At 43.1% G+C, this 14,089-nt stretch overlaps 1 protein-coding gene across 2 annotated transcripts in view; it reads left to right on the top strand.

Annotated features, from left to right (window-relative positions):
- The first annotated feature begins 4,428 nt into the window (after positions 1-4,428).
- Positions 4,429-14,089, top strand: part of Cep78 (centrosomal protein 78) — a 35,483-nt gene continuing 25,822 nt past the window's right edge. For both annotated transcript variants that reach the window (XM_041661318.1, XM_041661319.1), the window contains exons 1-5: positions 4,429-4,832; positions 7,392-7,564; positions 7,657-7,729; positions 8,828-8,931; positions 13,424-13,598. In XM_041661318.1, the coding sequence (XP_041517252.1) occupies positions 4,580-4,832; positions 7,392-7,564; positions 7,657-7,729; positions 8,828-8,931; positions 13,424-13,598 (778 nt within the window). In that variant the 5' untranslated portion in view covers positions 4,429-4,579. The remainder of the gene's footprint in view (positions 4,833-7,391; positions 7,565-7,656; positions 7,730-8,827; positions 8,932-13,423; positions 13,599-14,089) is intronic.

The following is a 14,089-nucleotide window of genomic DNA, read 5'->3' on the forward strand; positions in this document are numbered from 1 at the left end:
CAACTGGACAGAAAGTTGAAATTAATCTCTTTTGATTTTGGTCAGTGTTTTATCACAGCAATAGAAAGCAAACTAGAGCACCATTGCATCTTTGAGCTCCTCTGACAAGTCAGGCTCCAACCTGGCCCGAGACACCATAGCATCTCTGAGTTCCTCTGACAAGTCAGGCTCCAACCTGGCCCGAGACACCATAGCATCTCTGGGCTCCTCTGACTTATCAGGTTCCAACCTGGCCCGAGACAAAATGCCTTGATTTCCTGAAGGCGTGTGTCTCGAGAGCGATAGGCTGCAGGGCAGCATCAGAGCTAAGTTCTCCCGGAAGTCCAGTGAGTGAGAGCCGACTAAAATACAGTGAAGTAACATTACCCTGCCTCTGATCCATTGGCCTTGTGCCCAGCTGACCATGATGTCAATTGTTCATAACTTCCTAGCTATATTAGTTGGGGTTTCTATTGCTGTGATGAAACATCACGACCGGAAGTAAGGGAGGAAAGGTCTTACTTCATCTTACAGCTTGTGGTCATCGTTCAGGGAAGTCAGGGCCAGAGCCGATGCAATGGCCATGGAGGAACACTCACTGGCTTGCTCTTCATAGCTTACAGCTTGCTTTTTAAACTTTTATTAATTCTTTGTGTCTTCCAATCTCACTTATCTCCCCATCCCCTTGCATCCACTCTCTGCCCTTGCAAATGCCCCAGCAAAGCAGAACAAAAATTCGATGAAAAACCAAAAACCAAATACCAAAAAGGAAGAAGCAGAAGAATTTCCTTGCGGAGGCTGTAGCGTGGCCCATTGAGTCACACAATTCACCCTTTACTCTGTTCATGTTTACTCACGAGTGTTCTTCACCACGAGTCACTGGAGTCATTGGTCTGGCCTGAGGTCTCTGTCTTCTGCTACACCACTAATAATGGGCTCTCACTGGGGCTCCTATTGGATATGCTGTTGTTGTCCTCTGTGGTAGAGATCCTGATGTTTTGAATCTGAAGGTTCATGCCCTTCACATGCTCCAGCAGGTTTGTAGATGAGGTGGATGCTGAGGTGGGCTAACTCATGGCCCTGGTTCTGGGCCTGGGTGGTAGCTGGGTTGGTCAGCTGCGAGTTTTCCTTCATCACTGCCTGGGTGAGCTCTCCAGCACTGCTCTTGCTAGCTCACCCAACGCAGCGTGCAGGAAGGAGTGGGGCCAGTTCTGCTCTCAAGTCCTCAGGTCCAGCTCACGCATTCACACCACCAGGGCCAGCTCTGTTGCTTTTGCTCAGGTGAGGTGCAGGGCCCTCTCTCCTGATTGCTGTGGGGGGTGGCATATGAGGGGGAGTGCAGTCAGCTGTCCTGCTTTCATGCCAATAGGGTTGACTCACCTGTGCTCCAGGGTCAGTTCTAGTATGGTGCCCAGTGGGGTGCAGGGCCCGCTCTCCTATGTGCTATAGCTGATGAGGGACAGGACCAGCTCTCATGAAGGTAGCAATAGGTGGATGGGGAAGGACAGCTTTCCCTCACCTATGCTATCATATGGCAGATGATAGGGGTGCTGGGTCAACTCTGCGCTCTCCTGCCCTCAGGGCTGGCTCACCTACATGCCCTCTGCATCCCTGACAATAGAGTCAGCTCTAGTGTGCTGCCCAGACAGGGTGCAGAGTCCGCTTTCTTGTATGCTGCAGCTGGTGAGAGGCACGGCTAGCTCCCCCATTTTCATGACCCCAGGGCCAGCTCTCTCAACTGCCAAAGGTGGGAATGGGTGAGGGGGGAAGGACATCTTGCTTGCCCTATCCTAAATAGAAAACCAGAGATTTCTCATTGCACTTGGGATCATTTCTGTGTTCTTTAGCTTTTCAGTTGGATGCTTTCATTCAAGCAAGAGGAGAAGAGAGACTGAGAAGGGACTGACATGGTATAAAAAATTAACTTTAAGAAGAACAGGGAAAGGGAGCCGTAAGAGAGTGATGGACATTAGGAAAACAGATGAACTATTTTATGCTCATATACAAAACCCTACACGGCAAGGGAACTGGAGTAGAGTACCACACATCAACATGGATGAACCTAGCAAAGAGAACACTACACAGGAGAAAACTTGATAAAATTTGTGTCTAATTGGCAGCGATATTAGGACATGCATTGCAGGGAGGCACAGCAAGCTCAGAAATTCGGCTGTCTCAGCGTCAGAGAAGACTAGTTGTGCTGAAAAGAACGGTTACATGGGCTCCCCCATAGAAATGGTGACGTTTCATTCCAAGCTCGTTGGTGGATACATGAAGTCACTATCTATTTTAACTTAAATGTTGTACAGAAAAGCAGTTGGCCATTGATAGGGAATTGGAGGGGAGTAGGTGCCTATGTGGTGTGTGTGTGTGTGGTGTTGGCAAAAGTCTGGAATGTTGTGAACATAGTGTCTAAAGTTTGATGGAGGACTATCATTATTCTAGAGACTGGATACGTCAGGCCAGTTCTTAGGATTTAGGCTACCCTCACAATTCTTCATTTTCCACACCTGTAAAGCAGATACGTAACCGTCTATTCCTTGTAGGGGAAAAGTGAAACTCTCTGTATTTAAATGAATTAACTGAGTGTAGTGGTACCTTCCTATGTTCCTGAAACTCAGGAGGCTGAAAGAGGATGACAAAGTCCAGACTAGGCTACACAGCAAGACGTTGTATCAAAAGTAAAAAAAAAAAGCAGAAATTAAGGTCACAGACATAAACAGTCCTAGTTACCTGTGTTAGCTATCATCTTCATCATTCGTGCAATAGGAACAAAAGTGAAAATAAAGTTATGGAACACTTCACAATTTGCCAACGACAAAAAAAAACAAAAAAACAAAAAAAAAACCCCGAAGCCATGATTAATAAAGACTCAGAGAGAGAAATTGGGGTTCAACCTGAAGGTTAGAAAAGCAAAACAACCAGCCACTGGCTCTTACCTCAACCTCAATCTGAAATGGCGATCCTGCCTCCAGGAATCTCAGAATGAGACTGTGACTGAGAGCTGTCATCTCCCATTTTATAATCCTCTCTAGGGCTGGGATTAAAGGCGTGCATCACTAGGATTAGAGGCATGCAACACCCTGTTTCTATGGCAGCTACTGTGGCTACCGGGATTAAAGGTACATGTAGATACTGGGATTAAAAGTGTGTATTACTATTACCTGGTCTGTAAGGCTCACCAGTGAGGCTGTTTTACCCTCAGATCTTCAAACAAGCTTTATTTATTAGAATACAATTGAAAAGGCACTACAAAAACCCGACAACATTGAGTTTTAAAGAAATGAACATGGACATAAAAAAGTTTACAAATACAGAACATTTAGCCAGTCCTTCATAACACCTCTTGCCTATAAACAGCAAATCAAACTCAAACCTCAACAATTTATCATCTTGTTTAAAAGTGTTCCAGAGAAATGGCTTAGCACTTAAGAGTATTTACTGCTCTTCCAGAGGAGCCGGGTTCCATTCCCAGCATTTATGTTGCACATCTACAAACTACCTATAACTCCAGCTCCAGGGAATTGGACTCTGTCTTCTCAACTCCCCAACCACTTGCGCACACATAGCATACATTCACACAAGCATACAGACATAAAATATAAACATTTTTTTTTTAAAAAAAATCTTTTTTAAAAGTAATGGAAATGGGGGCTGGAGAGACAGCTCAGCCCTTAAGTTCACTTGCTTTTCTTCCAGAGTCCCCGAGTCTGGTTCACAGCACCCACACTGGACAGTTCACTACCACCTGGAACACCAGCTCTGGGGGAATCTGATGCCTTCTTCTGGCCTCTTAGGGTGCTTGCACACAGAGAGCATACAGGCACATACCCATAAATAAATCCTTAAAAGGACTGAAACAAACTGCTGAATTTATTACCCAGAGTTCACTTTGTTTCTGCCCAAAGTAATTTATTTTAATGCACAATTAAATAACATGGCAATGCCTAGGCATATAACTCTGAACTTAACCACTGCTGAGGGAATTCTAAATTCTCTTTCAATAGTTACAAGGCTGAACAGTACCGACTCTACTAAAATCATTAAATGGTCTCCCTGTGATACAGGAGTCACCTTCAAGTACATTTACAGAACTAACATTGAAAACCAGTATCAGTGGAAAATACTAAGCTAAACTCCAGTTTTGTCTAACCCAAAGTTGAGAGGAAACGACGGAAGTCTTCTGGTTTGCATACGGAGTTGGGAAATTCCTCTTGTGAATTCTCCCGGTGGCGAAGCATAAGCAGTGGAGTGCTTCTAAGAATCTCCTCGAGGCCAAACCCCCGTTCTCAGATGCATCACGCCATTCGCAACTCATTTGTGGTACCCACAGTTACTACGCCTTCACTGCATCTCTGCCGGAGGGTCGCACAGACGGTGACGCACCTCCCGGTGGGCGTGACTTGCGCTCTGACGCACAGTGAGCGCGCCGACGCACAGCGCGGTGTGCGCGCGCCGCCCGCGAGAGCTCGCCAGTGGCTGAAGCGGCGGCTGTGGCGCGCAGAGCGGGCAGAGCTGGCGGAGCGGGCGCTAACCGCCCGGGGCTCGGCGGGAGGAGGCGCGGGGCGGCTGGTGGTGTCTCCCGGGCCGCGGTGGTGTCATGATCGACTCGGTGAAGCTGCGGCGCGATAGCGCGGCTGACTTCTTCTCGCACTACGAGTACCTGTGCGCGCTGCAGGACTCGGTGCCGCTGCCCGCCGTGCGCTCCTGCCTGCGGGACGGGGTGCTGGACTTCAATGCCGACCGGCTGCGCGTGGTGGACTGGACGCCGCTGCTCAGCACGCTCAGGGTGAACCGCGACTTGCCGCTGGTGGCCATCAAGAGCTCCTTCCAGCCGTGGCTCGGGGAGACAGGTCTGCAGCCGGGAGATGCGAGGGTCGGAGGGAGTCCGGTGCAACGGAGCCTGCGAAGCCGGCCTCATCCATCCACAAAGGAGTTTTTTGTCGCCGCCTCCTTTTCAGGCAGTTGGCTGGGAGAGTGGCTAAAGAAACAATAATAGGGCTCGAGATTGGCCCTTATCGCAGCGAGGATTACCAACTATGTTCCCCGAGGGGAATATGCAGGATAATTTAATGACTTAACCATTAATGCTTCCCCCCCCCCCACGCCCCCGTCTTCTTTGCTTTAGGGTTTTAAATTTACAATCTCTTCATTGTAAGCCTAATACGGAAAAAGAAGAGAGTTAAAAAATGGAAAGAAAAATATATAACAAAACAAACAAAAAAACCCTTCAGGGATGTGTTTTACTATTTTTAGGAAATTTTGTATGAGTGTGTGCTGCCTTCTTGCATGTATGTGCCTGCGGAGTCCGGAAAAGGCGTTGGAATCCTGGAAGTAGAATTACACTTGATTGTGAGCCTCCATATGGGTGCTTGGAATCGAACTTGTATCCTTTGCAAGAACAGCAGTTAGTCTAAGGCTGAGCCATCTATCCAGCCCAAGGGACTGTTATTTAGTCTTTCTGGTGCTTCTGTGGTCATTCATGAACACTTGCCCAGAAGCCAAAAAGTTTTATCATCCTTTATATATGGGTCTGTACTAATTTTTTTCTTAAAGTATTTGTGGATCTTAGTCTCGCCACATATGCGCACAGAAAAAGCAGAAGAAGTGTTGGGTGTCCTCTGGTCACTTTCCACCCGTTATTTTGAGTGTCTCTCTTGGACTTGGCTTGGCTGGAAACCAGCAAACCCTAACCGTCCACTTTTCTCCACCCCCTGCCAAACTGGAGTTACAAGCCCTGCCCTGAGGCCTAGCTTCCATGGGTACTGGGATCTCAAACTCCAGACCTCCAGATTGTACAGCAAATGCCCTTCACTGTTGGGCCTGCCTCACAGCAGCTTTTCACATACCCTTTTATTTTTAACAGTTTTTCACATACCCTTTTATTTTTAATAGTTTTTCACATACTCTTTTATTTTTAGATTTGCAAATAATTTTGTGTATGTATATGTATGTGGCATGTGTGTGCTTACGTGTGTATGTTTTTGTATCTAGACACATGTTCTCATGTGCATGGAGGCTAGAAATTGACATTGGATATCTTTCTCCATTGCTTTCTAATTTATATACTGAGACAGGGTTGTTTTTGTTTTCTGAACTCAGGGGACTTGCTGCTTCCATTGTCTGGCTAGCTAGTTTGCCCCTGGGATCATCTCTTGTCGCTTCCCAGGGATTACTGGCTTTCCCCTTGCAGGTGGTGCAGATTTGGGTCCTCACACATTTTCCTTGCTTGCGCTTTTATCCATTTGGTCATCTCAGCCCCCATTTTTTTTTTTTTTAAGAATAGTATCATTTAAGGTGTTAGTGGTAACATAGAGTTTGAATTTCATATTTTAAGCTCTTAATACTCATCTGAAAAGCAGTGAAACAAGCCTGTCGAGAATTCTTAGGACTAAAGTGCATTGCGCATGTCAGGTGTCTGCAGGTGACCCACTGAAAGGGGAGGTGTGGAGAAGCCTGGCCCTTTTCCAGGTCTGAGATAACACCATTTGTGATCCTTCTTCAAGGACAGCATTGTACTTCTGAGGAATCCTTTGATTACCATTGTAATAACCCAAATTAAAGGAAAGATGAGTGGTATCGTAGAACTGAGGCAGGCATACCTAATCCTGCCCAGTATTCTATGCTGAATATAAGGAGACTGGACCATTTCTCTTCAAACATCCTTTGCAGCTTTTCCAGTCTTGTGTGCAGCGGGTCTCGGCTGTAGATTTTAACCTCTTCGACGCGACGTGTTTATCTCTCAGTTGTGTTAGTCTGTGCTGTTGAAGAAGCTCCTGATGGCTTTGCTGCTCCTGGACTTGGTTTCCCTCTGTGCAGCCGACCTCACACAGATCCAGTACCTACTGGCTGCAGTGTGTCCTTTACAAGGCACTGGAATATGAGCTGCACTCTAGCCAAAACCTCCTGGAAGGGGTCTTTTTTCTAATCCGTGGGGTTCAGGTGCCTCTCCCTGGTTCCCTTTGTGTAATTGGCCCAACAGTGGGGCATGTTTTTCTAACCATTCTCTAAGCCAGTGGCAGCCTTGGTCCTCACTAGTGTTGTAAAAGCCAACTTGCTTTAGGCTGTAAATTTCCCTGGTTTTTCTATCCTGAAGGGTCTAGCCCTCACACCTGCAGTATTTATACTGTCCAGCAGGTGTCAGGCTTGGGTCCCTTTGCACAGTTCTCCCACTCCCTCTTTATTCTATATAAAAATTGAGGGTTTTTTTGTTTGTTTTTTAAGACATCCCTTAGGTGCAAATTCTTTGCCTCCATGAGAAACCATACCATGCACCGTTTATGTTTCTGTATCTCATGTGGTTTTGAATTTCTTCTTTAAGGGCATGGTTCATTTCTGTACCTTAGCCCTGAAGAGTTTAATACTAAAATTGTGTGGCTGACATCACTGCTCTTACAATGAATTTGTCTTAGGTTCTGATACACACAGAGCTTGCAGAAATCGGGTTCCTGCGATAAGATCCAAGGATGTGAGCTTCCAGTTGTGTAAGGCTCTGAAAGGCTGCTTAAGCACATCCAGTGTGCTCAGAAATCTGGAGCTGAATGGGCTGACTCTGAGAGAGAGAGATCTGGCTAGTCTAACAAAGGTAAGCCTTGTTCATGTGACCTGCAGACATTTGATCGCTGATTTTGGTGGGAAAAATACTCAATTCATATTTTACTTTTTTCCTCTATTAAGGGATTGAGTAAATCGACATCCTTGGTGCACCTGTCTCTTGCCAATTGTCCAATTGGAGATGGAGGTTTAGAAAGTGAGTCATGCCATTTAACTGTAGTTGTCATGTTTGCTGTGTGCTGTGATGATCTCTGTCTACCTTTTGAGCTCCTTCATCCTGAGCTGCCTCCTATGCCTGCTCAGATGCTGATCTGTTCTCACTTCTGCCGGGAAAGCTTATCATGCCTAAGACTGTCTGAACTTTATTTAAGGTTGTGAAATGCCATAAAACAGGCAGTTTTGTCGTCTTTAGTATTCTGTTGTTTGTGTTTGCTTATGGTTTATGATTTTCCTTTAAGAAATATTTGTGGGAGCTGAGCAAGATAGTGCCTACCTTTAATCCTAGCACTTGGGAGGTAGACGTAGGCAAATCTCTGCCAGCCAGGTCTATAGGGCGAGTTCCAGGACAGGCTGGGCTACACAGAGAAACCCTGTCTCAAAAAATCAAAAACTGTTGTGAGGAGGGCAATAGTAGGGTAAAGAGAATTGAAAGTCATAACCATCTCCAAGTAAAACAGCTGTAATGCAATTGTTTTTTGTTTTAGTTTTTTAAGATTTATTTATTTGTTTACAATATTCTGTCTCTATGTGTGCCTACATGCCGTAAGAGGGCACCAGGTCTCAGTTCAGATGGTTGTGAGTCACCATGTGGTTGTTGGGAACTGAACTCAGGAATCCTAGAATAGCCAGTGCTCTTAACCACTGAGCCATCTCTCCAGCCCCAGTTTATTTATTTATTTATTTATTTTTGAGACAAGGTCTCAATACGTAGCTGGCCTGGAACTCACTATATAGACCAGGCTGACCTCAAACTCAGAGAGATCCACCTGCCTCTGCTTTCCAAGTACTGGAATTAAAGGCGTGCACCACTGTGCTCAGCTTTATAATACGATTGTAGTGTTCGTATATCAATAGTCTTCAGTTTTGGCAAGTTAGTAGAATTAAGCCTTTGCTGTAATATAGATCAGTGTTTTTATTGATAAATTGCAGCCAGTCTGTTAGTCTCTGGGAGAGTTGTAAAGTGATTTTAGGAACACGTGTTTAAACTAGCATAGACTGAAGACCGTGAATAAACCAAGATTGACCAAGTTGATAGGATCTTGGTCTTACTTGTGTGTCATTTTTTTTCCTTTAGTTATTTGTCAAGGCATAAAGAATTCTGTCACTCTCAAGACCGTCAACTTCACAGGATGTAATCTGACATGGCAAGGAGCCGATCATATGGCCAAGATCTTAAAGGTGACTGTACATTCAGCCTTGAATGGTTGATGTGATTGAAGCACATTAATACCTTGGTATGGGGTTGCAGTGATTTTTTTTTTTTCCCACACAGAGATTGTAGTTTTAGTTTCATTGCATGATATGTAAGTGTTGTTTAGCTTGCCATTCTGACACTTGAAGATACTCATTTAATCTTAAAAATAAGACTTTAAAGTATAATACTGTGGGATAATGTTCTTATACATGTAAAGATCTGTCACTCATATTGGTTTAATAAAACACTGATTGGCCAGTAGTCAGTCAGGCAGGAAGTTTAGGCAGGACAACCAGACTAGGAGAATTCTGGGAATAGGAAAGGAGAGATGCAATTGTCATTCAGAAGCAGAGGAAGCAAGATGAGAATGCCTTATTGAGAAAAAGTACCAAGCCACATGGCTAAACATAGATGAAAGGTATGGGTTAATCTCAGCTGTAAGATGTTGGCAGAGGCTGCTCGTTTGTTCCCAGCCGCCCAGACCCAAAATAATCACACAGAAACTATTAATTAAAACACTGCTTGGCCTATTATTTTAAGCTTCTTATTAACTAAAATTAATTTTCTTAATCTTAAATTAACCCATTCCTATTATTTTATATTTTACCACAAGGCTCGTGGTTTACCAGTAAGGTTCTGGGGTGTCTGTCTCCTTCGGCAGCTACATGGTGTCTCTCTGACTCTGCCTTCTTTTCTCCTTCATTTCTGCTAGGAATTCCCCCCTTGCCATACTCTACCCTGCCATAGACCCAAAGCAGAGTCTTTATTAACCACTAGTAATAAAACATTCACAACATGCAGAGGGGAATCCCATATTAGTAAGAGATAGTTAGTAATAAGCCTGAGCACTAGGCCAAACAGCTTATAATTAACAAAAGCCTCTGTGTGTTTATTTGGCACTGAATGACTGTGGGACTGGGCAGGACAAAAACTTCCATCTCAAAGGGCACCCAATGTGGGGTGTGTTTTTTTTTTTATTTTAGACAAAAACAAGGGGGGCTATAGATACTATAGGATAAAAGGGTAGATTATTTAATATACTTTAAAAAAGCAACTACTAGTTTTAAATATTTTGCATTAGATTGGACTTTATACATACAAATTTTGTATATTGATACAAATTGAGATTTTTATTAGAACATACTGTACATACATTTCTAATCTTGTTCAAGGTATTGTACCTGTATAGCTCATTTAACAATGTAATGTAAATTTCTAGTCTTTGAAAGTTATTATTACCAACTGTTTAGAATAATATGGAAATGCAGGTTAGTAATTAGTCACCTATTACAATTGAACTTGTAGCTACAGTAGGTATGTTTTCAAGGTCAAGCAGAGATATTTTAGATAGACAGGTCATCTTCAAACACTTCAGAGATCTACAGAATATGGCATTTAAGGTGTTTTAGTTACATAGACTCTTTTTTTTTTTTTTATGACAATGAGACATGCTTGCTCCTGGCAGCATCAGTCTACTTCAGAGAAGATAATTGACATCAAAGAAACTCTACATGGAGTTAGCTTTCTTTGTGGCCAAAGTAAACCACTGGGCCAGAAAACACCCTTGTCTCTATTGCTGACAGTATGCTGTTCTAGTTGGGCAAGCAGAACACAAAAGAAAGTGACTGCCAGACATTGTCAAGACAAGGAAGAATAGACTTTCAGACGATCCTGCTTCACAGAAAAGTCTGATATGCCCCAGTGTTGCAGAGGAACTTTGGGTGACTGTCCAGGCAGCCAGCTTTTTCTGTCATTTCTCACATTTTTTGGAAGTTGCTTGCTCACACTCTCTGCTTACTCAGTTAATATTATTTCCTTCTTGGGTCTCTGAGGGAGATGAAGACTAGTGTTCTTTGTTTACCTTTGCAGAAAGCAAGTTATAATAGAAAGTAAATTAGGTACAAGACTTTGGACTTACCAAGATAGGATAAAATGGAATATTTTTTCTGAATTTATCAAATACAAATGGACTAGACATTGTTGATGTATTTATTGCCTGTATATATTGTGTATAGTTATTGTACTTACTATATATAGTTTTTCTTATATTAGTTATAGACTTTTTTATTTTAAAAATAAAAGGGGAAATATAGTGAGTTTGATTTATATTTTAATAAATAAAGCTTGCCTAAAGATCAGAAGGGCAAAGCTAAGCCACTAAAAGTCAGGCAGTGGTGGCACACACCTTTAATCCCAGGACTCGGGAGACAGAGGCATATGGGTCTCTGTGAGTTCAAGGCTACCCTGGGCTACACAAGATCAATGTAGAAATAAATCCAGGTGGTAACAGCTTACACTTTTAATTCCAGTACTAGGGAGTCATGCCTTTAATTCCAGGACTGGAGGGATTATAAAATGGGAGGAGAGAGAGGCTTAGTCTTCTTAGGCTGCTTAATCTGCTTAGTCTGCTTAGTCTGTGGTCACCCAGCCTTAGCAGAGGTAAGATTTCTCTAGTGGCTTGGCTGCTTTGCTTTTCTGGTTTTCGAGTTGAACCCCAATATCTGTCTCTGCGTTTTTATTGTTTGTGCTGTGGTATAATATTTTATAAATAATACTCCTTTGTTATTTTAGTTGTTGAAGATGTTGTAGCCCCCAAAGAAACTTTATACTATTACAGTTTCCAATCACTGATGGCACTCTAACTACTGTAATTTATAAACTAATAAGAAACAGTACATACATTCTTTGTAGTTCTTATAGCTACTATTAGGACTAAAGTTATTTAACAATTTGATATGAAGCCTTTTTTGTAGGCTTTTTTTGTTGTTGTTTGCTTGCTTGTTTGGGTGTAGTGGGGGTTGAGACAGAATATTGCTATGTGGTCTAGCCAGGTTGGACTTGTGCTGTCCATGCTGGCCTGGAACTTGCTGTAGTCTCCTTCCTTCAGCCTCCTGGGTGCTAGATTAGAGGTGTATGTCACCTTGACTGGCTTGTTTGTGTAGTTTGGTAGCAAGGATAAAGACTAGAACTAAGGACTATGGAATGAATCTAGCCGTCACATAGTTTTTGCAAGTAAGAATGCTAAGGACCACAGCCCTGTCTAGTTGTCTGCATGGTAGTTGGCTACTTCTGTCTTAGATCAGGAGAGTTGAGTAGTTGGTTTGAGACCCACGGAGCTGGGAATGTTTACTTTTAGACCTTTACAAAGTAAATGCTTTGACCCCTGTGATAAATAGTGGTCAAGAGCGTGTATCTGTTTTCTGGTGTGGTGATTGAATTTTGTAAGGTTTTTGTTGTTGTTTTGGTTTTGGGGGAATGCTATTTGTTTTTATGCTGGGCATTGAACTGAGATCTCACACTTCAGGCAAGTGCTCTACCACTGAAGTACATCCCAGCATTTTTTGACTTTATTTTGAGACTGGCTCTCATTAAGTTGCCTAGACTGGCCTTGAACTCACTCTTTAGGCCTCACTGGACCTGTGATGTACCTGCCTCAACCTGCTGAGTAGCTCAGATTTTAGCCCTACCTAACCACTAGCCTCACTGTGTGGAGGCTGAAGCAAGATGGCCTAAAGGAAAGCCCTGACTCATTTAGTATCGTGTGAACATGGATGAGTTGCTTCACCTCTGTAAAGTCACAGTTCACTCTGAGGGTCTCATGTGCTCCGTAGTGTCTGCTGTGGCTCCATGCTTTATGTGGTTATTCTTAATAGGAAAATGACATGAACATGACTCCTTTTAGTGTCATGTCACAGATGCTTTGCTCTTTTGATGTTCAAGCAGGGAGGTGTTTTTCCTTTTAACATCAATGGCCCATATTGGCAAAATTCACCTGGTGAATATAGAGAATTAGCTATAGTCTTAAAGGCTACAACTGGGACTAAAAATCAAACCATTTTTTCCTAATGCCTGTCAGACTCTCCTTGCTTATTCTAGGACTCTAATGATAGTATGTGTGCCCTAAGAAGTACCCAAGAGCCATGGAGTTAAAAGACGATGTTGCAGCCTCCGAATGGATCTTTTTGTCATCGGAACCTTGTACCTGTTGACCTGGCTGTTCAGCAGTAGAGCACTTTGCTGGGCGTGTCGAAGGCTTGAATTTAATCCCCATCACTATACATGTGCACACATAGGTCCTGTTGTTTCTGTGTACATAAAACATATGTAAGATATTTTTATAGTTTTATGTAGCCTCTTAATAACCATGAGACACGTTAAGTGCTTAAATTGTATTGGAAGCCCCAAGAGGACAGAATAGAGTTTAGAAGGATAGCAGTGTTAAACTAGTTCTTTAATGTGGCAGAAAAGGAAAATAAAATTTTTGAGAGTTTAGTAAATTGTCAGGTTACGTAACTGTTGAGTAACAGTCACCCATTGGTTATTCTCACAGCTGGGACTCTGTGCTGGGACCGTCTACGGGCAGACTGCCAGCATATTTGTACTTAGGGGTATGGTGCATGTAATCAGCCGTGGCTAGTTTCCCTTTAGGATTCCTATTTCCTTCCAGCACCTGACTCCCTACTGTTATCTTTGAAGTACCAGACCATGAGAAGGCATGAAGAAACCTGGGCTGAGAGTCTTCGCTACAGGAGACCCGATTTTGATGGCATGGCTGGGCTACGGCGCATCACGCTGAACTGCAACACACTAGTTGGTGACCAGGGTGCAGGTGCTTTTGCAGACTCTCTTAGTGAGGATTTGTGGCTTAGAGGTAAGTTAGATGCGCTTCAGAAATTGAAAATCCTCTAGTAGCTTTTATTGTACTTTTAATCTAAAGCCACATATATTCTCCACAGAAAACAGTGTTTCCCTGTAATCAAAATATCTAGAAGTAACTGCTATTCATTTAGGCATATTTTCAGCCTTTAAAAAAAATAGATGTGTCTGTCCACCTAGAGATTATAGTAATAGTTATAGCAAACTTGCTGTTTTCTAACCCTACTGTCTTTGTTTACAGGTGTGTGTGTGAGTGTGTGTGATCTAGTATATAATAGATGATATGTATCTATGTGGAGTGTTTGTTTTAGACAAAGTCTCACTAGGTAGCCCTGGCTAACTTTGGCTAACTTGGAGCTTGCTGTGTATATCAAACTGCCCTCAAATTCCCAGGTATCTACCTGCCTCTGCCTTCCGAGTGCTGGCTGCTATTTTAAAATAAAAAAAAAAACACAAAAAACCCACACAACTAAAGCAAACCATGTA

The sequence above is a fragment of the Microtus oregoni genome, unplaced genomic scaffold (genome assembly GCF_018167655.1).
Source record: "Microtus oregoni isolate MIOR12 unplaced genomic scaffold, Mior012 000012F_ref0000307, whole genome shotgun sequence".
Taxonomy (NCBI): Eukaryota; Metazoa; Chordata; class Mammalia; order Rodentia; family Cricetidae; genus Microtus; species Microtus oregoni.